The sequence below is a fragment of the Daphnia pulicaria genome, chromosome 5 (assembly GCF_021234035.1).
Source record: "Daphnia pulicaria isolate SC F1-1A chromosome 5, SC_F0-13Bv2, whole genome shotgun sequence".
Classification (NCBI taxonomy): Eukaryota; Metazoa; Arthropoda; class Branchiopoda; order Diplostraca; family Daphniidae; genus Daphnia; species Daphnia pulicaria.
The window spans coordinates 5,897,293-5,916,753 of NC_060917.1; the positions used below are offsets into that span (position 1 = coordinate 5,897,293).

The 19,461-nt window shown below is 40.2% G+C and overlaps 5 protein-coding genes across 8 annotated transcripts; 3 read left to right on the top strand and 2 right to left on the bottom strand.

Annotated features, from left to right (window-relative positions):
- Positions 1–477: 477 nt before the first annotated feature.
- On the bottom strand, positions 478–9,268 carry LOC124340771 (transcription elongation factor SPT6-like). Of its 2 annotated transcripts, none has more exons than XM_046793397.1 (22): positions 9,151–9,268; positions 9,016–9,085; positions 8,839–8,923; positions 8,569–8,768; positions 8,399–8,501; positions 8,138–8,327; positions 7,841–8,078; positions 7,640–7,780; positions 6,291–7,574; positions 5,742–6,227; positions 5,358–5,672; positions 5,081–5,296; positions 4,705–5,019; positions 3,480–4,635; positions 3,208–3,408; positions 3,074–3,145; positions 1,928–3,006; positions 1,764–1,865; positions 1,601–1,699; positions 1,430–1,537; positions 815–1,362; positions 478–743 (listed from the first exon to the last, which is right to left on the bottom strand). In XM_046793397.1, the coding sequence occupies exons 2-22, from the start codon at positions 9,052–9,054 to the stop codon at positions 659–661; spliced, it is 7,062 nt and encodes a 2,353-aa protein (XP_046649353.1). In that variant the 5' UTR covers positions 9,055–9,085; positions 9,151–9,268; the 3' UTR covers positions 478–658. The 2 variants fall into 2 exon arrangements, with proteins under 2 accessions (XP_046649353.1, XP_046649352.1); XM_046793396.1 differs by having other exon boundaries at positions 8,569–8,771.
- A 101-nt stretch (positions 9,269–9,369) lies between these two features.
- On the top strand, positions 9,370–10,884 carry LOC124341280. 3 transcript variants are annotated; one of them, XM_046794315.1, is made up of 7 exons: positions 9,370–9,518; positions 9,668–9,848; positions 9,915–10,058; positions 10,123–10,212; positions 10,281–10,433; positions 10,504–10,523; positions 10,615–10,884. In XM_046794315.1, the coding sequence occupies exons 2-7, from the start codon at positions 9,709–9,711 to the stop codon at positions 10,818–10,820; spliced, it is 753 nt and encodes a 250-aa protein (XP_046650271.1). In that variant the 5' UTR covers positions 9,370–9,518; positions 9,668–9,708; the 3' UTR covers positions 10,821–10,884. The 3 variants fall into 3 exon arrangements, with proteins under 3 accessions (XP_046650271.1, XP_046650272.1, XP_046650273.1); XM_046794316.1 differs by having other exon boundaries at positions 9,370–9,514; XM_046794317.1 differs by having other exon boundaries at positions 9,371–9,518; positions 10,287–10,433.
- Positions 10,885–11,011: 127 nt separating this feature from the next.
- LOC124340966 (gametogenetin-binding protein 2-like) lies at positions 11,012–14,169 on the top strand. Its single transcript, XM_046793819.1, has 10 exons — positions 11,012–11,164; positions 11,394–11,505; positions 11,569–11,759; positions 11,836–11,979; positions 12,046–12,132; positions 12,198–12,326; positions 12,393–12,596; positions 12,667–13,343; positions 13,438–13,631; positions 13,699–14,169. The coding sequence occupies exons 2-10, from the start codon at positions 11,416–11,418 to the stop codon at positions 13,876–13,878; spliced, it is 1,896 nt and encodes a 631-aa protein (XP_046649775.1). The 5' UTR covers positions 11,012–11,164; positions 11,394–11,415; the 3' UTR covers positions 13,879–14,169.
- On the top strand, positions 11,095–18,806 carry LOC124341223 (2-methoxy-6-polyprenyl-1,4-benzoquinol methylase, mitochondrial-like). Its single transcript, XM_046794231.1, has 7 exons — positions 11,095–11,109; positions 17,084–17,636; positions 17,702–17,808; positions 17,871–18,032; positions 18,315–18,403; positions 18,462–18,573; positions 18,641–18,806. Exons 2-7 carry the CDS (start codon positions 17,261–17,263, stop codon positions 18,740–18,742), a joined length of 948 nt encoding a protein of 315 aa, XP_046650187.1. The 5' UTR covers positions 11,095–11,109; positions 17,084–17,260; the 3' UTR covers positions 18,743–18,806.
- On the bottom strand, positions 14,152–15,143 carry LOC124341355 (39S ribosomal protein L18, mitochondrial-like). The gene is made up of 3 exons (XM_046794433.1): positions 14,871–15,143; positions 14,431–14,659; positions 14,152–14,357 (listed from the first exon to the last, which is right to left on the bottom strand). Exons 1-3 carry the CDS (start codon positions 15,077–15,079, stop codon positions 14,220–14,222), a joined length of 576 nt encoding a protein of 191 aa, XP_046650389.1. The 5' UTR covers positions 15,080–15,143; the 3' UTR covers positions 14,152–14,219.
- Positions 18,807–19,461: the final 655 nt, after the last annotated feature.

Below are 19,461 nucleotides of genomic sequence, written 5' to 3' on the forward strand. Positions count from 1 at the left end.
GTGGTCTTCCTGTGACATAACACAAACTTATAAAAAAATAACAGGAAATGTAAATAATTTTAGAAATTCGAATGCTCATAACGTAGATAGAGAATTTTTGAATTGATTTTTATTTCCGATAGGGGGTTCTCGATTACTTCGATTTACCTACACATCACCCCCCCCCCTCCCTTGGTGACCTCCAAAAATAAGGGGGAAATCTTCCGGCTACGCCCAGAGCAGTCAATCAAGTAAAATTCAGAATAACGCAACTCTACCCCCTAACCTTGACACATACGAAAATCCCCTCACCCTCCACGTCTGCATCTTGGGGGGCGAGCGCGTGCATAAAATAATCAAGGTTACAAATCGCTTCACTGGCATGTGTGAAGCGCTAGTATTTTGGTGGCTATTTGCTTGCTATCACAATTTTTTATACAAAATTGTTTTATGTGACAATGATATACCAATAAAAAAGAAAAATCTTAATGAGCATTATTGCAAGTGCAAATACGTGTCCTTTGTATTCAATTATCAAGTATCAAAATTTTGCCCGAACTCAGTACGATACTAGTGATGATTTTCGCAAAGCCAGGTTAGAGAGATGATTAAGAACGAAAACAAAAAATGAGCAAAGGGAACAGAGAAAATTCAACGTTAGGGGTTAATTATTAGCACGTCACTCGTCGTAGAGTGGAGTGGCATCACCCATTTCCATCTGTCGTGGACTGCGACCACCTGGGCGGGAGCTTCTTCGACCATCACTACAAAATCAAACGAAAACAGTTACATAAAACACATTTTAAAATAAATAAATCCAGAATTAAAATCATACCCAGATCTCGGTGTTGTTCCAGGTGCAGTGGTAGACGAACCCCAATCATCATCTCCTCTAGAAGCAGAAGCTTTGGAGGTCGCGTCAGTGTCCCAAGAATCCCCTGAAGGTGCAACACTTCTACTAGATCGTGACCCGCGATCTCCACCACCACTCTTTCCAGTAACCGAAGACCAGGAATCGGCAGCAGCTCCCCAATCATCGTCGTTGGATTTGCTAGCACTAGGAGTTGCTCTGCCACCTGCTACGGGAGGCGCAGGAGCTCCCCAATCATCGTCATTTGACTTGCTGGCACTTGGTGTTGATCTACTGCCTCCTCGAGGAGGTGCTGGAGCTCCCCAGTCATCATCATTTGATTTTCCAGCACTCGGTGTTGCTCTGCCTCTAGGAGCTGCATTAGCACCCGTAGCCCATGGACTGCTGCTGCTGGTGGCGGAAGATGTTCCCCAATCATCATCGGCAAGCGCGGTACTGGATCGGGAGCGACTGCCTCCCCCGCTACTGCCTCCATTGGGACAATCTCTTGACATGTGCCCTTCTTCATTACACTAAAATAGAAAGTAAAATATTAGATATCAGGAAATCAACAACAAAATTAAATTAAAATAAATTCACCTTAAAGCAAGTATTCCTTCCACCACCGCTACCTCCTCCTCTTCCTCCTCCTCTACCCCTGGTGGAAGGCTTGGGACATTCTCTCGACATGTGCCCGTCTTCATTACACTATAAGAAAATATTTTCAAATAAGTTTCCAGGGCAAAAATAAAAAATTAACACGTCGTTTACATTATAACAGGACACGGTTCCTCCTCCTCTTCCTCCACCTCCTCTACCCCTGGTGGAAGGCTTGGGGCATTCTCTCGACATGTGTCCGTCTTCATTGCACTACATTTTAAGGTTCAAATTGATTACTACGATACAAATAAAAAAGTAAAATAAATAAATTTACATTATAACACGTCGCAGTGCTTCCTCCTCTTCCTCCTCCTCTACCACCTCCCCTGGTAGAAGGCTTGGGGCATTCTCTAGACATGTGACCTTCTTCATTGCACTAGGATTTCAAAACAGATTCATGATAAATATTACATGATACGAAAGAAGCAAGAAAATTACATTAAAGCAGGGTCTTCCTCCTCCTCCTCTGCCGCCGCCAGCGCCTCCTCTAGAGCCATACGATCCCCCGCCTCCTCCTCTAGAGCTGTAAGACGATCCTCCACTGTTAACTACGGCGCTCCATGGATCATCCGATTTGCTGGCACTAGGCGTTGTGGTCTTGGAGCTGCTTCCACTGGCCCAGGTATCAGCTGCTGATGACCAATCATCACCGCCACCACCAGATGAACTAGCGGCCGGTGCAGCTCTCGGAGTTGTTGGCTTGCTACTAGTTCCAGATGCCCAGGCATCGGCTTCTGAACCCCAGTCGTCGTTGGCTGATGATGTTGCTGCACCGCTACGAGGTGTAGTTGTAGCAGGTGGGGCAGCTGGTGTATCACTTGGTATACCCCAATCGTCGACTGGAGCGGGTTGGCTGACGGCAGGAGCACCGGATCTGGATCCACCTCGTGAAGAAGTTCTTCCACCTCTTGATTGGGGAGCAGCATTTGCGCCAGTTGCCCAGGGACTGCTTGAACTGGTAGAGCCTCCCCAATCATCTCCTTTGTTAGCGCTTGGAGTTGTCCTTCCCTTAGAGCTTGCCCAAGCATCAGCTTTGGCTCCCCAGTCATCACCACCTCCAGATTTGGGAGCAGAAGTGGACTTGGGAGTCGACGGGTTAGATGTAGATCCCCAGCCGGAATTCCAATCATCCGCCGCAGCAGCGTTACCACTGGTTGGCGTTTTGCTGGGTGCGCCCCAATCATCCGTGCTGGTTCCTGCTCGGCTTGCACTTGGTGTTGTTCTTCCACGAGGAGCTGAACTTCCGCCCGATGCCCACGCATCAGCACTAGCTCCCCAATCATCATTAGAGGCGCCACTACTCGATGCAGGTCTTGTATTAGGCGTCGTTTTCGCTGCAGTTCGATTGGATGTAACGGAACCCCAGGCGTTGGTTGCAGCGTTCCAGTCATCAGGTTCGCTGCTGGCGGGTGCTGCAGAACGAGATGTAGAGGTCTTTGAACCATTAGCGGTGCTTCCCAGTCCCCAATCATCGACAGGAGCATCCCACGATTCGGTTGCGGCACCTCTGGATGAACCTGATATAACGAGAAATAAAAAAAATGGTCAAAACAAATAGCCATTTCGCAGATTAATTAAAATTACTTTGAGAACTGGGTCGATTAGATCCACTAGATTGACGGTTGAATGGTGACGCATGATTTTGCGATCCATATCCTATCAACGAACATTAAAAGTTTAGAACGAAAAATGACATCGAATTCCACCTGATCATTTACCTCTGTGAGCAGTTGGGGCAGCAGGAGTCCTGAACGTGCCCTGAGAACCCCCTGCCGAAGGTGCGGCGTTTGTTGCAGGTGTGCCCGAATACCGTGGAGTTTGAGGTTGGTGTGGGGTTGTTGCAAACGGAGTCATAAACGGAGTTGTTCCCGAAGGTGTGTATGGAGTGTTAGCTGGATAACCGAATGGGGTAGGCGTTCCTACAATTTAAAAATGTAAAACAAAAATAAGTTTGAGTTGATAAATCGTGACATAAATATTTGTTTTTTACCTTGGAAGTGTGCAGCCTGACTAAGGGAGTGAAGCATATTGGCTGGGATCGATTGAGCCACTCGCTGAAGAGTCTCTGGATTAACATTGGGAGTAGTTCCAGTCCCACCGTAGCCGGGTGTACGGGAAGAACTAGCGTGATGGCCGCCGCCGACGCCACCACCACGTGATGAAGGAGTGCCAGGAACGGGATCTCTAAAATGTTCTTTGAACCATCGGAATAGAGACGCTAAACTGTCGTGGACATGTCCTCGGAAGCGGAATCCCTCCGGCGTGACAGTAATATATTCATGTTTAGACGTTGTCCGTGGCAAGTAGGTGAGCATAAATTTCCCCGGAAAGTCGCGTGAAGCCGTAACAAAGTAATGGATCTTTGCAGGATTTTTCTTTTTGTCATCCTTGATCACTTCGTCGGCGCGTTCACGCTCTTTTCCTGCTGTATAATTCTCTTCTGGAATGCCTAAATCGCGGAAATAGCGGAAGGCATACAAATCTCGGGCGTGTCCAGCCATTGGATTGATGTGACGAGCAATGATTTCGTCCAAATCTTCAAACTCCTCGTCGTTGATCATAAGAGATTGGCCGAGGCTGAAAGCATTTTCTTTGCCTTCTTCTCTGACGTCGACGTGCTGACAAATGCCTTCGCCAACTTTCCAAGTGACTGTCAAGTGATTCGTTCCTTTGCTGGATGGTCGAACAATGACTTCACCTTGATCCATTGACGTCATAAGCTTCTCTGCTTCTTTGAACCCAATGTTCTTGAAAGAAGGATGAACAATGACACGTTTTGTGTAGCTTTGACGATGCTTGAGCTTTTTGGAATCTTCTTCTGCCTTTAAGATAGCTTCTTCGGCTGGTGTATCGTAGTAAGCGTCCTTTGGCGGGCGCCATTCACCATTTCTGTCCATCAAATCGGAAGATTTAGATGTTGCCACTACGGAAAAGCGTTCGACGTCGATCTTAGTAATGCGACAATGGATCGTCTGTCCTGGACGGACACGTTCTTCCGGATTCGTTACTTCAGAATCAGAGAGGCACTTCATTGGAAGAAATCCAGACAGTCCATTCTCCAAGCGGATACGAACACCGATCGCCTGACCACTGCAAGATCCAGCATCAAAATGATTCCAAACTTCTGACAGATCAGTGAAATCATTCTATAAAAATAAATCAATAAATTACTGGGATTGAAGACAAATTTGAAATGTTAGTCACAACAATTTTACCTGCAGACAAAACGGGCATTGCCACAAGCCAGTAGTATCGTTTCTGTTTGGATTGGCTCTGTCCAGTTCTTCTCGCTTGGGTTTACGATGTTGGAAGCCTGTGACGGTTGCCAAGACCAGTTTGCCGATGAAAAAGGTTTGCGGAGTTTCTTTGGTAACCATGTTGAAGATATCTTCAGGTGATGGTTGCTGATATGACGGCCGACCATCCTTGTAGCGATGGTTTAGTTCAGAGCGAATGTCATACAAAGTAATTCGTTTGTTGCCGAAACCTTGTCTCTCCAGCTCATCAGCAAAGGCATCCAAATCTAAATCCTGTCAAAGACAATTAAACGTAAAATCAACTCTTACAGACTGCGACAAATGTTGAGCATACTTTCAGTCGCTCGGGAGCTTCGAGAATCTCTTCAACAGCACCAGCAGGGTTGGCATCTTCATCATCGTACTCAAGAGCATCAACAGCCATTTTACGGGCCCATTCGTAGGTTTCCGGATGGACACGAGAACCATCTAGCACTTCGACGTACGACTCGGTACTGTCCCCCAGCGAATTTGTGTCAATTTTAATGAAACCAGCGCAGTTTATGAAAACCTATAAACAAATTGATTTAGAAGATTGTCTTTACAAAATTGTAGCAATGTAGTTAATTTACCTTTGGACCCATGTGACAAGCAGTAACCAACTGTGTTCGATTTTCTAGTCTCTGGTTGTTTTGCTTCAGGATTTTGATCAAAGCTTGACCTTTTCTTGGTCCGAGACCGCATATGAACTGCACTAAATTGGCCGTGTGCGGGTAGTTAATGGCGCGATTGATGTCAACACCAACTTCGTTTGTTCGGTTCACAAATTCAAGATAGAGACCTTCCAAAAGTTCTTCTTTGGATAGTTGATCTTGCATAGAATGATATTTAAGACAGACGATTTCTTCGTCGGTGTTACACAGTTGAGAGTATTCAATAAGAGGGTCCTAAATAATAATAAAAAAACGTTTAACTGAATTCAAGTTAAAAATGAATGTAGTTTATGAAAAATTTACCTGTAAGCCTCTGGCAATGCTGATGGCTTCGCGCAACAACAGCGGATATTCACGGAATTCAGTTTCTGCCCGAGTCGAATTTGCAAACACTTTAGCCAAACTGTTATCCACAAGTTCGACATTGATCGTTGGCCACTGTTCATCCTCGACTAGCTGAGCAGTTATTGCTCGCAAATCTTCAACCAGCATCGTGGCTTCTCGAGACTCAGCACTCACGGCGATCACATGAGGCTTCTTACTGAAGATAAAATTCCTTAACATATTGAGGTCCCTCTCTTTGCCGGTACGATCCATCTCCTTCCAAGCATTTTTGCGTTTCAGAATGTGTTCCAGACGAATGTGATCGGAACACTCACCATCGACGTTGATCAAACAACCAAATGCTGCTTGATCGAGATCTGCTACATAGCTGAGACCCATGACTCTGATACCATTTTTTGTGTCCCAATCCTCTTCGTCATCGAAGTCGACTTTGTAAGGGGCAACCTAATAATTATAAAATGGTTTTTTAATTAAATAGAAAGAACATTGTGTCAGAATCAAACATACCTTTAGCCAGTTGTATAATTGTTGGCAGCAAGCTCTCATAACAAATTCTCGGGCTTCGTTCAACAGCTTTGCCTTTAGTTCTTTGACCAGCGCTGGGAACACAAATTTACTGAGGGCAAGATCGATAATCTCATTACGCAGATCATTCCATTCCTGTACAAGTTTGCTGAATTCGTCCCGGGTAAATAGTGCCTTTATCTCGTCAACGTAACTGGCAGTAGTGGCTCCTTCAATTTTCGTTTGGAAGACAATGGTTAGCAACTTGTCTTGCTCAGCGACCACCAGTCGGAGGAATTGATCATCGACTAAATCGCGCACCGGCTTATCTTTAAGGAATTTGATGGGATAAAGGTTGTGATTCTCGTCGATTTCCTTCAAACCTTGCTTCGTAGGGATGACGTCAATACGAGCGCGTTCAAAGAAGGATTCACGGACGCACTGACGAACCAAAGGTTCTTTAGCGATTTGTACAGCCAACATGTAGTTTGCCGCTTTGAGAACTTCAGTAGCGGTCGGAAACTTGGGCGAGACATATTCGAGGGCAACATCGAACGGCTCTGTTGATGTCTGATCAACTTCGTGTCGTTGGTAATTGTCGCGCATGTTCTCGGCGAACTGCTCCGGAGATAAACCGTATTTCCTTAGCAAGCCATCAAGGCCAGCTCTGGCGCAAAGAGAGTACAAGTCACTTCGCTTAGCTTGTTTGATTGAAGATTCCTCGTCGACATTCACATCATCTGGGTCGCGCAAATCTTCACCCAAATCGTCGACATCCATAGGTTCACCATCTTCGTTCAATCTTCGCCTGGCTGCTGAGCTTCGCCGTTCTTTGGCTTCTTCTCTTGCCCTTCGACGATGTTCTTCTTGCATGGCAGGTACATCATTGCCGTAATAGAGGGTGAAGTGATTGTAAACGTCGCTCAACTCTTCAATGGATTGGACCATTCTCAATCTATCGGTGTCTTCATCTTTAAGAACACGCACGTTCTCAGGAATAGATTCCGTCAAATTTTGCGTAAGCTTCTCCGATTGGTATTTTTGCATTTTCTTGAAGAGTCGCATCATGTTTTTTTTACGTGTCTGCAGTTGGGTCCACTTTTCATCAAACTTGTAGACTCTCCAAAGGTCATTTACGCTCAATTCTGGTAGGACGTATTCTTTACGATAGAAGGCTATAAAAGGAACTTCGAAGTGTTGATTGCGAATGAATTCAAGAGCTTTACGAATCTTTTCGACAGTCTGAGGTCCCTTAATCACCTTTTCTCGTCCATCTGCGGTACCGTCCTTTACGGTTTCAAAAGGGACTTGAGAAATTGCCTTGCATGAAGTTAAGTTAAAGTTGTTTTTACCTGATTTGAAATGGACGCTTTGGAAAAAGCATGCTTGTAAATCCACTCGGCTTCTAAGTCCAATTCGGCAGAACCTTCTTCGACAGAAGTAATTGGAACGTTTCGGAGTTGCATGCGTTCTGGCATGTCAGTTTTTCGAATCTGTTAAATTAATGTTTACCATTAGAAACAAAACTATTGCAAGAGTAAATACAGTTTTACCTTTTCATCGAAATCAGTAAAATGACCCCGTTCAAGTTCACTAGGTTCGTAGACATCGTAGATAGTTTTTCGTTGTGACTTCTTTTTCACAACAACACCAGTCTTTTTGCGAGTCTTCCTTATTCCTTCTTCATCCTCATATTCTTCTTCCTCATCGTCTTCATATTCTTCACCTTCTTGGTTGAAATCTTCGTAATCAAAGTCAACCCCAAAAATATCTTGGGCTTCTTGCAAAGCTCTGAGAAAACAAAAATCGTTGGGAATTCGTAAGTTCGATAAAAAAAAGTAGTGACTTACGCGTCAGTATAAATTGCTTTTCTTTTTTTCTTCTTTCCATGAATAGGCTGACCTTCGGCGTCTACGATGAAATCACCAATATCTTCCTCGTCTTCATCTTCCTCATCAGAGTATTTATCTAAATTTTCATCTTCATCTCTTTCTTGTCTGACTCTACTGGCAGCTCTTCTGCTATCCTCTCCATCTGAACCTAAAGTTGAAACATTCAATTATTTAGGTAGTCGAAGCTAGTATTATGTAGCAAAATTAACTGAAATTTACCTTCAAATAACTCATTTGCAATAGCATCTCTCCCTCTTTCTTGTCCTTCTTCATCAGATTCATCGTCAACAATCCTTTTGACTCTGACAAAAGTTTTCTTACGCTGAGAAGGGAATAAATCATTTATATTATGATTGAAGGCTTTTAAATTAAATAACACATGTATTTACCTTCATTTTGATGCCCAAGTTTTCTTCAATGAGCTCAAAATCCTCTTCACTGAGTCGGTCATCCAGTTCATCGTCATCATCGTCTCTTTTTCTTTTGGTACCACCAGAGGTTTCATTATCACTTCCACTGCTGCTACTATCGTCTTCAATTGGGTTGTCGTCAATCAAGTCCCCTAATTCCTCTTGCATTTGTTCATCATCTTCTGTTGGAACAGTTTATCCAAAAAGCTCAAAATCGTGAAAATTATGGCAAATTAATCAGCACAATACCTTCTTCGTCATCATCACTGTCGATAGCCGCAGCTTTCATCTTTTTCAGTTTTGATTTTTCCTTTTCTGTCAATTCCTCCTCCTCCTGACATTAAGAAAAACGTTTTTACATGACAAAAAATTTACCGAAAACGTTTTTATAATCAGTGCAAACTGATGAATAAATCATTCCCATACCTCACTTTCTTCAGCTTCCGAGTCGATAAAATCAGCCATGGTTTTGGGTTAGAAAACTACCTCAAAATACCTGAAAATCATATAATTCTACATTCATCACATTAACACCATTTGAAAATCCTTAAAATTTCATACTTAACAATTATTAAAAGAGTGTTCATAGGAAGAAAACCGATAAATGCTGCCAATGCTACACGTTATTACAACAACTTCGAAGGTCCGAGACGAACAACTGAGCATCGTCTGTGCGGGCTTAGCCGGTATACATTTCAACAGGTTTGCGATAGATGTCTCATGCAAAGTAGTTTTAACAACCTCGCTAGATGGTAGCCATAGTCGTAAGCCAATACATGCGTTCCCACACTTTAGTGTTTCCCATTCTGAAGTTCTGCTGTATTTACATTACACGATCACCAAAAAGCAGAAATTTACTCCGGATTCTTCTCTCTTGAATTTGATTCCTGGAATATTCCCCGAACGAGCAAACGACGAAGATCTCGTAGGTACCGTTTGTAATTATTTGCAAAGATTATAGTCCATAAACGGTGTGATAAAATTATAGAATTTTTGGTGATCGTCCGTCAATATTTTAAGAGTTTAGCACAAATAAATAATAACCTAAGCTATGTTCGACTTCGAATGTATTTCACAGATTCACAATCGAGTTCGACAGAGAATCCTACTGCGTAAACAATGTTTACATCTGGATTCAAATTACCAGTAACCTCTAGTAGTCCCCACAACACTGTGGTTTCTCCAACTCACAATACATGGAATCAACATCCACCGGAATCAATGCCTTGGGGTCCTTTACCACAGCACAGAGTTACAAGGTTGTGAGGAAATTTGTATCTAGTTATTTATTAATTTCAGAACCAACATTTCAATGTTATTTTTAGGTTTTCAGGTGAATTAGACACACAATCGTCATGCACTGCAGTTTCAAATGAACCAATGTTACTTTGGAACACCCCCCAGGACAACTGGAAATTAATGCCATTAGCTTCACCCATAAAAAGAAAAATTGAAGATCCTTGTGAAGAGTAAGTGCAGGAATAGTAATTGTTTTGTTCAAATTTTGGATTTAATAACTGTATGGTTTTATAGACAAGTTAGAAAACAGCTTATAACTGAAGACAAAATTTCTGCACACTTGAGTCAACTTCAAATAGGATCCCCCACAGTGGAACATACCAAGTGAGTTGGTTGCTGTGTTCAATGTAAATGTACTCAGATTTGTTCTCAAAATGCTAATGTGTTTTAAGCTGTAGATTAGATAATATGGAAGAGGATAGTACACCCACCACAACCTGTTTAGAAGGTTTAAAAATTGATTCCTGCTCCAAGTTAGTGCTTTCCGAAGAAATTCTTAACTTCCAGCGCGAAAATAGCATCCCTGCATCTCTTCTTGAAAACTTGTACGTTTTTAACAAATTCATTTCTTTAATTGATGTAAGCCTTTAAAACATTTTATTTTTGTTATTGCAGTAACAAACCTTCAATGGCAGGTTTGTATTTAATAATATTTTTCAAAAAAATTTTATTATTTATTTAATTAACAATCTTGTTTTATTCCATTGACTAAAAAAAAACGATAAGTTGTTTTATGGCAGCCGAGGAACACTGTTCACCAGCTCGTTACCAGTTCAACAGAAGAACAGTCTTGCAGGGCGGCTTTAGAAGAAAATCCTTCTAATGGCTTGGAGCTTCACGAAGACGAAAGCAACAACAATGAGCCAATTGATAACTTTAACTTAAATGAGATGGCTAGCCAATCGGATCTCGAAATGGATGATGATCTCTAATCACATTTTTATTTTTTGAATTTGTATGTTAATTTTGATAAAATAAAGCGTTTTTGTCGGTGAATTTATTTGCGTACAATTTTTTTATTTTATTTTAAACATTATTTTATGCTATTTGTCACTTTAAAAAAAATCAACTTTTAAAATGTCTCACTCGACCAGAATCATGCCAGAATCGCTATGCGCTAATTTGTTGCGTACCCGTCGGTCCCCCGATTAGAAACACCCCACATAGACTCAGATATTTTTCGGCCGAAAAAGACCCGACCTGTCTGTTTTCTCAAGTCTAGTTCGAGGCCGTTATTTTTATTTAGGTCTAATTTCCCCTTCATAGTTGATCAAGTGTAAGCGATTATTTACTGTTCCTTCTTCTGTCGCATGTTCTTTGCCGCACATGGTTGCATTAAAATCATAAAGAATTGCGTGTGACAGTAACAACTTATCTCTTATGAAAGTGTCGACGTATTCGAAATTGATTGCTGATAACAGCTCTATCATAAAAGCCGCCGAAACATAATCATCTCTTTTGGAGGAAAGCTTTCAAACATTCTTATAGTTTATTTTGTTTTGCAGTTTCTGGTACATTACTGGAACGATGGCCAGATTAATTTCTCTCTACCGGGATGATGCCCCATCACCTTTAGGCAGGAGGGAACTCCCTCTTCCATTTGATGAAAATATTTCTGTAAGTCTCACTTTCATAATTGTGTTAAATCAGTTAAACTAATTGTCTTTATGTTTATGATAGATGGTGATGAAGTTGCCTGAATTGAATTTGACCCGTTTACCTTCTTGCTTGAAAGGCTCTGAGAATGATGCATTTGTAGACAAACGAAAGTTGCTGACAGTAGCAGAGATGAATGATTCCATGAAAGTCTCTAGCCAGGAAGTGTTAGAGCTTATTGGGCCCAATGTCCCATGTGTTGGTTGCAGGAGAAGGTATGATTCTGTTCAAGAATTTACTTATTCTAGGCCATACTGTGTTAGACAAACTGACAGATTTTTAAAAATTTAGTGTTGAGAGACTGTTTCATGAACTTGTAGCATCTGGACAAGATGCCTTGTATCCTGTTACATTATCTCCAAGTGGTTCTTTGGGGCTAGCTCCTGAGGTTATATCTTCTTCATCTAAGCTTTTTATCTTGTTAAAGTATTATGGGTATGTTTGTTGTATTATTAAACATAACACTGAGAACTAGTATTAATATTTTTTAACGACATACAGGAGCCGACTTAGCACAATGGCCGAGTCAATTACGACCAAGTCCCGTCAAAATCGAAGATGTCCATTGCACTCATTAGATGCGCATAGGTTTGTGGTTTATTTTTCAGTATAGTTGGAAACATATGAATAAGTGTGTCGCTTTGTTTTTACAGAGCTCGGCCTTCTGGTGTGAATTGGCGCCCACTGTGGGATTCAATGGCTCAGGAATGCAGGGAAGAGTTAACTTTGGTGGAAGCCAATACTCTACTTGATACATTAGAGGCATATCTCCAGAAGCACCGGTAAATTTACTCTCCGTTTTGTCTTGTACGAAAAATTAAAATGAAAATTCACTTTTGTTACGATAGATTTTGTCCAGAATGCCGTCTAAAGGTTCTGCGAGCATACAGTCTTCTGGTAGGAGAGGTCGAGCCTACAGAAGAAAAGGGTTACAAGCCTCTTTTATATCTCGGTCTAAAATGCTGTCCGGCGGAAAAACATATTCATGTCCAGTGCAATGCAGATTTGATGTCTTTGCTCATCGCCAGGGCTGAACCTGAACTTGTTGGAAGGTAACCAAATTTTATTCTTCGAAAGGCGTCAGTAGAACAAAAAGAAAACTGACTAAATTTTGTTGTCTAGTTTCCGTCGAGAGAGACATGCTAAGACGATGGAAGTTGCTCAGGAAGAAGTTGTGACTTGCGTGGGAATTTGCTTGCTAGAACGGCTTCAGAGAGTCGCGCAGAGGCTGCGAGAAGAGGAGCAGATGGTGGATATGCTGCAGTTTGCGTCCTTGCAGGCGTTGCGTCGATCATTCGAAATGGCTGTGGAATCTAAACGAGGAGTCTCTCAGCTTGAACTACTGTGTGAAGAGCTTAGCCGTGAAGAGGCTGCTCAGAAGCAACGGAAAGAAGCAAAGAAGCAGAAGCGTAAGAAGCGGCGTGGAAAGAAAGATAGTATTTCAAGTTCCGACAACATTTGTCGAAGCGAAAAAGATTACGACAATGAAGATGATGTGGAGGAAGATGCCGATGAAGAGATTCTCCCAGCCCTTGTTCCCCCACCGCCAACTTGTCATCGTTCTATTATGGAATCAAGCCGGTCGCCCAGTCGTGAAAACTGTCCTTGCTCGGCTTCTGACGCCAAGCATTCCAGCGGCCCTGGACAAGCTCCTTTCGCAGCACAGCCATCTTTCGTAAATGGTCGCTCTCGCAAGTGCCCACAAGAATCTGGATACTCTTCAACCAATTCGAGCAATTTGACTACCCCTGAAGGATCTGACGTTGCGTGTACTGAAGGACTTTGTAACCACCATTCAGGTTAGTTTATTTATTTCGTTGGTTTTTTTTTTTTTTTTTTTTTTACACAGCCTAATGTTCTCTTCTTATATTTTCTGCTGGATTTCTTTTGTAGGTTCTCCTGTGCAGTGTCGTCCAAGCCCGAGTCCAGTCCCTGAAGGCCTTTCAGAAGACCACTGTAACTGCGATGATATCGAATACGAAAATCCTGAAACGAGAGCTAATTTGAGCCGTGCCAGTAGATGTCCCATTCATATCAGATTACGTGAAAACTGTCGTAACGGTCGAAGTCTGCAACAAATGCTCGAAGTAACTTTTTTTAAGCTTTTAAATATTTTATACGTTTGTACATTGTTGTTTCTGTTTTTTAAATCAGGAATGGCACGTAAATTCAGATGACGATGACGAAGGTGAAGAGGGATTTATTCCGTTGGAAGAAGTGCAAGCGTTTCGCAAGCAACAACAACATTATAACGAACAACGTCGCCAGCTACGAAATGACTTACGCCTAAAGTTTGATCAGCTTTGTGGGCGTGTTCAGAATCAGTCCCAATAGATTCAAGAAAACAAAAATGGAGCGTAGCCCGTTCGTGCCTCTCGCCTTCGTTGGTTATCACAAATAAAAAAAAAAAATGAGAGGCATTGTTGGCGTTGTTTATGGGCAAATAAACGAGTGCGTTCATCACGAGTTCGCGCTCCCTCCATATTTTTTCAACGAATGTTTTTTCTCTTCATTCGTTTTCTTTACAGTTCATGTCTTTATGAGGCACTCTTAGTATGCCCTTTTCGTTTTTCTGTATTTGTCATTTGCTAACACTGGGGACAAATGTACTATTCAAATCAGAAACTTTATTGCATTTAATTTAAACTTTTAATTTTGTATGACATCTATTTTGTTTATCTCGACTGTGTTTCTTCATAAACTTTCGTAGGATCTTCTTTCGCCTCGCGACTCCAGTGACGGTGCGGAAGGAATTGCTCCGGTTCTTTAAGGGCGATACCTCCTTTTTCAATGTTTCTTAAAACTAGAGTAATCTGGAATAAAAATTTAAAAATAAATAAAACATCAAAAAGTAAGTGACTATTATAGAAGTGTGATGAAACTCACTTTTGGAGAAGTCTGTTTTAAGTCATAGTCTGAATTTACTTCCAGTAAACCAAATTCCAGACAACGTTGGGCAAGAACTTTGCCTACAATTGCTGCAGCCACAGAGTCTGAAGTACTTCTCAAAAACTGCTTGATTGCCCACTCTTTAGTTGATGCTGTAACAACTTTGCTTCCTTCAAAGTGTTCGATATAAGCATTCCAATGTTTGTTTGACTGCTCAATAACAAGCCTGAGAACAGATTAAAAACAAATGCTATTAAAACATGAATTTCAATAGAAAAACAAAGAAATCATCAAATTAAATCAGAATTTTTTTTTGACATTGAAACAGATCAAACTCAACCACAGAGGGAATTCAAGATGAGCCTCTTCAATTTTGCGCAGTGAATTGTCATCATTGATATAATATTTAAAAATTCTTTACTCAAAAATAAATATACCTGTGCCAATAGTTTACGGGTTTCTTGTCGAGCACATAACCTGATGGTTTAGGGGCAATTCTTAACCTCTCTAAATTTCTGGGATTTCTGTTGTAGATGAAAGGAAGGAAAGAATTGTTTGGTCCTTCAAGTAAAGCTTCATTACCAGAAGAATATGTTCTTTTAATTAAAGAAAATAAACTGGTATTTCTAATCCTTGCTTCCAACATGTTTCTATGTTTCCCGTTTCACCGACGCACGCTATAATCGGATGGTTTTGGATTTTAGCAGCCGAAAACTTGTGCGGAACATTGCGGAACTTCAGGGTGTTACTAAACTATGGACTTGGACAGTCCATTTTGGACTACTAAACTATGGACTTCGATCGAAAACTATGGACTTCACCAGATGGCGCTGCCTGTCCGAAACTATGGACTTTGGGACCTAAAATATGGACTTTAACCTGCAGAAACTATGGACTTCATCAGATGGCGTTGTATCCGAAACACTGGACTTGGCGTCTATAGTATGGACTTTAAATTTATAAACTTGGCTTAGATCCGAATATTTTCGCTTAAGTTTTAAACGGTTAAATGAATATATCTTTTAATTAAATTTAAGAAAACAACAAATCCATTCTGAATGGTGTATTGCGAATATTAATACACGATTTACAAGGTACATTTTGAACATTTCAAAAAAGGTTAATTATTATTCTTGATTTGACATTTGAGAAAAGAAATAAAACAAAGTCATTCAAGGTTTAAATGCAAGATGAGCAATACCAGGGCACTTTTTTGCACTTGATGGCAGATTCGGGTATGTTCTCGCATTCCGGATGGAAATATTCTTGGCAAATGTTGCACTGTACCATAACGTGAAATTTTTTAGGAAGGAGTTTATGAAATCCAAAGTCGGGCATCCGACACACACAGAAGAGGGGAATGGAAATTTGTTTCTTTGGTCTCCAATTTGAACGCGTTCGGAGTCCTTTGGTTGGAAAAGGAATGATTGCGCCGTCGGAAATGCATTTCATTAGATGGGAGCGCATTTGTGACCCATCAAACCTCAATTCAGATGGATTAAATGAAAATGCCAAGGCTGTCGCAAATGCGATGACATATAATCCGCAACTTCCGCTTTCTTTTTGGCTTTCGCATTACCCATTATACCCATTATTTGTATCCCTTTATTTTTTTAAGATATGGTAGTGGTTTTGTTAATAATGGAGCTATTGATCTTTTAGGTACACAGTATGAACACATTTCTCAAAAGAGGGAATTAATTTTAAATCTGCTGCAGAACCGTTTATGTCTCTAAAGACTGTTCTTGCCCTATACGTTGTTTTATATAAAAGCAAAAGTCAATTTTAAAAAAATGAGATCTTAAGTATGAATCGAAGATATAAAAAGCATAGCTCATCATCTGATAAAAAGCTTAAACCTATTAATTAAGCAAAAAAGATATGTAGCTCATGCTTCTCTTGCAGTTGGTGCTTTACTTGGACAACCCGAATTTTCAATTTTATCTTTGGAACCGGGTAAACTTAGTGAGAGTAATGTGGATATAGGAGGAAAGAATATTAGTTAAATTCGCAAATAGAAGATTGAAAATATTCAAGAGATTTTGCCTTTAATTAACACGGAAAAACATCTTGTATTTAAACCGTTTTATAGATCGGATAAAGCAAGACAAAATTAATAAAAAATAATACTTTAGAAGAAATTAAAAAAAAAATAGAATATTTTACAAAAATATATCCTACCGCCGACGGAATTCTACCAAGCAGTGTTCTGGCATTTGTTACTATTATTATAATAAAAAACAATGAACCAAAATGGCTTTAAAAAATGGCTTTAAAAAAGTAAGTGTCCCGCCAGCTCTAGAAAGCTCGTGGCTTATTGTAGTTTATTGAACGGACGTTAAATATATCAAACAAAAAAATGATAGAACGATTCGTACTTCGTAGTTTATGTTTTATGTTGAATTTGGATAAAGTCCATAGTTTAGTATGGCCATTGGTGGAGCGTTCTGGTTCTAAAATATGGACTTTGACAGGCAGCGCCATCTGGTGAAGTCCATAGTTTTGCACCGAAGTCCATATTTTAGTAGTCCAAAATGGACTGTCCAAGTCCATAGTTTAGTAACACCCGGAACTTCAGTCGTGCCTTCGAGCTTGAGGCCTTGAGCGGTTCATTCAATCAACTGGTTTAACTGAAATATAGTTTTCTCAGAATTCTTTAGGTTTCTATAATTCTTAATTTCTGAGTTACTATATATATTCAAAGAGTCTACGTGACATGTACGTGGGATAGTATAGTGCCGTAACTTTTTAACAGCGTGGGTTCTATCAAAAATCAAACCATAACAGTCAGCAGACACAAGTGTTTGTTTTCAATTATTTGTTGAAAATGTCGTTGTTACAGCTTGTACGACATTCCCCAATCGGTAGCTTAAGTAATTTTCGTAACGTAAATTTTCATAAGAGTTTTTCCAAAAGGCTGCATGTTTCTTCATACAATAAAGCTTCAAATGATCCAAACTTTGAAAATGTAAATAGCAGTACAACTAGCAAAGAAAAAACAGTGGATTTTGGTTTTCAGACAGTTCTTGCTAGTGAGAAGGCAGAAAAAGTTCACCAAGTTTTTGAAAATGTTGCTTCCAAATATGATCTTATGAACGATGTGATGTCAGTAGGCATTCACAGAATATGGAAAGACTACTTTGTCAAAAAAATGTTTCCCCTTCCCCCGGGAACAAGTATTATTGATGTTGCTGGTGGAACTGGTAAATTGCAAACTATTGTACATTTTAAACTAAGTATATTTTCCTACTTAAATTTGACATTTCAGGTGATATAGCATTTAGAATGCTGCAGAGTATTGAAAGGCAAGATAAACAGTTTGATGTTAGTGGAACCCAAAAAAACAGCAGCATTCTGATCAGTGATATTAATCAAGTATTTTTTTTTTTATTCTTTACATTATATCATTTTAAAACACAATTTGTTAAATATTTCAGGCTATGCTAGATGTCGGAAAAGAAAGAGCGTCAAAAATGAACCTTCAATCGGATATGCTATCTTGGCTATGCGCCGATGCTCAACAGCTGCCTTTAGTCGACAACTCTTTTGATCTTTATACCATCGCGTTTGGAATTCGAAACGTAACGGAAATTTCAAAAGTAATGAATTATAATCTCTCATTTATTGTCAGTTGAAGGCTGTTCTTTCCAGTAGTCTTGAATTTCATAGAGACGGATTAATATATCCGCTTCCACCTGAACCTTTATACAGGATATACTATACATAGTGTCATGATCCTCCCATGCAACATTGTTATGTTGGACGTTATTCTTAATCTAGTAGTTGATTTGGTAATCGGTGGAAATTTTCACAGCATTATGTTTCTCTCGGAATTGCAGAAAAGTGATTTCTGATTATTTATTTAATTTGTTGATTCATAGGCTTTGGACGAAGCTTACCGAGTATTAAGACCTGGAGGAAGATTTTTGTGCCTGGAATTTAGTCATGTGAAGAATCCCCTTCTAAAACAGTAATAAGTATTGATATGGAATAATAGAATGTGCTGTTAAGATAACTCTCTATCCTAGGGTGTATGACACATATTCCTTCCAAATAATTCCTCCCTTAGGAGAAGTTTTTGCAGGAGATTGGAAATCTTATCAGTACCTCGTCGAAAGCATAAGAAAGTTCCATACACAAGTAACTATAAATAAATATTTTTGTGAAAAAAAACTTGATTTTCTATTTTTCTATTTTCTTCTACTAGGATCGGTTTAAGGAAATGATTGAAGAGGCAGGATTTCGAAGTGTTAAATATGAAAATTTGTCATTTGGTGTAGTTACTATCCACTCTGGATATAAGATTTAAAAGTACCTATTTATCCTGGGTTTAGATTGTATTGAATTTCTAAATAAAGGTGCATTTATTCGTCGAGTGTTAATTTTTTTTGTATTAGCGAAGAAGCCCGCGGTAACATCTGTTGGCGATGATTTCGGGTGGACATGAACACAGAGATTCACAACAGAAAAGTGACCAAGGGTGACAGACTACATCGATAAACCGCACGTTCAATATTATCCTGTTTTACGAGTCTGAAGCATTTTCAATAATGTACTGTGAAATATTGAGGGGTGGGCAGAGCTAGATGGCAAAACAAAAAAAAAATATGAGCGATGTGAGGTTGGGGGTGGAGCAAGAGACCAGTAGGGGTTACATCATGGGGATGGATCACTTTTGTGAGTGTAAAACCTTGTAAAATGTGTATTTGTTGAATGATTAGGATCTAGTTGGTTACCCTAACCAGACTTGAAGAGTAAGATTGCCACCTGCCCCAAGTAGAAATAGATGAAATGTCTGGTTTCATGAGTGACGTAAGAACCAAAGTTCCGCCCAACTATGCAATGCCAAGTGGGATTGTACTTTTTGTCAAACTCTTTTTTTATGTATGCAGCAATATCCTATGAGAAAAACGTATTATGAATCAACCAGCGAAATCAAACAACTTTGTTCCTTTAACACATTGTTTTCAATGTTTGAAATATCCAATTACTCAAGTATTTTGACTGACCTTTTCAATATTGTACTTT

Coding starts and splice junctions, on each gene's coding strand:
- LOC124341355 (XM_046794433.1), bottom strand. CDS start 15,079: ATGTTGGAAGCAAGGATTAGAAATACCAGTTTATTTTCTTTAATTAAA. Junction 14,660..14,870: donor CCCGTAAACTATTGGCACAG/GTATATTTATTT, acceptor ATCTGTTCTCAG/GCTTGTTATTGAGCAGTCAA. Junction 14,358..14,430: donor TAAAACAGACTTCTCCAAAA/GTGAGTTTCATC, acceptor TTTTTATTCCAG/ATTACTCTAGTTTTAAGAAA.
- LOC124341280 (XM_046794315.1), top strand. CDS start 9,709: ATGTTTACATCTGGATTCAAATTACCAGTAACCTCTAGTAGTCCCCAC. Junction 9,849..9,914: donor CCACAGCACAGAGTTACAAG/GTTGTGAGGAAA, acceptor TGTTATTTTTAG/GTTTTCAGGTGAATTAGACA. Junction 10,524..10,614: donor TAACAAACCTTCAATGGCAG/GTTTGTATTTAA, acceptor AAAAACGATAAG/TTGTTTTATGGCAGCCGAGG.
- LOC124341223 (XM_046794231.1), top strand. CDS start 17,261: ATGTCGTTGTTACAGCTTGTACGACATTCCCCAATCGGTAGCTTAAGT. Junction 17,809..17,870: donor TGATCAGTGATATTAATCAA/GTATTTTTTTTT, acceptor TAAATATTTCAG/GCTATGCTAGATGTCGGAAA. Junction 18,033..18,314: donor ACGTAACGGAAATTTCAAAA/GTAATGAATTAT, acceptor GTTGATTCATAG/GCTTTGGACGAAGCTTACCG.
- LOC124340771 (XM_046793396.1), bottom strand. CDS start 9,054: ATGGCTGATTTTATCGACTCGGAAGCTGAAGAAAGTGAG. Junction 8,502..8,568: donor ACTTGGGCATCAAAATGAAG/GTAAATACATGT, acceptor TTCCCTTCTCAG/CGTAAGAAAACTTTTGTCAG. Junction 3,007..3,073: donor TAATCGACCCAGTTCTCAAA/GTAATTTTAATT, acceptor TCGTTATATCAG/GTTCATCCAGAGGTGCCGCA.
- LOC124340966 (XM_046793819.1), top strand. CDS start 11,416: ATGGCCAGATTAATTTCTCTCTACCGGGATGATGCCCCATCACCTTTA. Junction 11,506..11,568: donor CATTTGATGAAAATATTTCT/GTAAGTCTCACT, acceptor TGTTTATGATAG/ATGGTGATGAAGTTGCCTGA. Junction 12,327..12,392: donor GCATATCTCCAGAAGCACCG/GTAAATTTACTC, acceptor TTGTTACGATAG/ATTTTGTCCAGAATGCCGTC.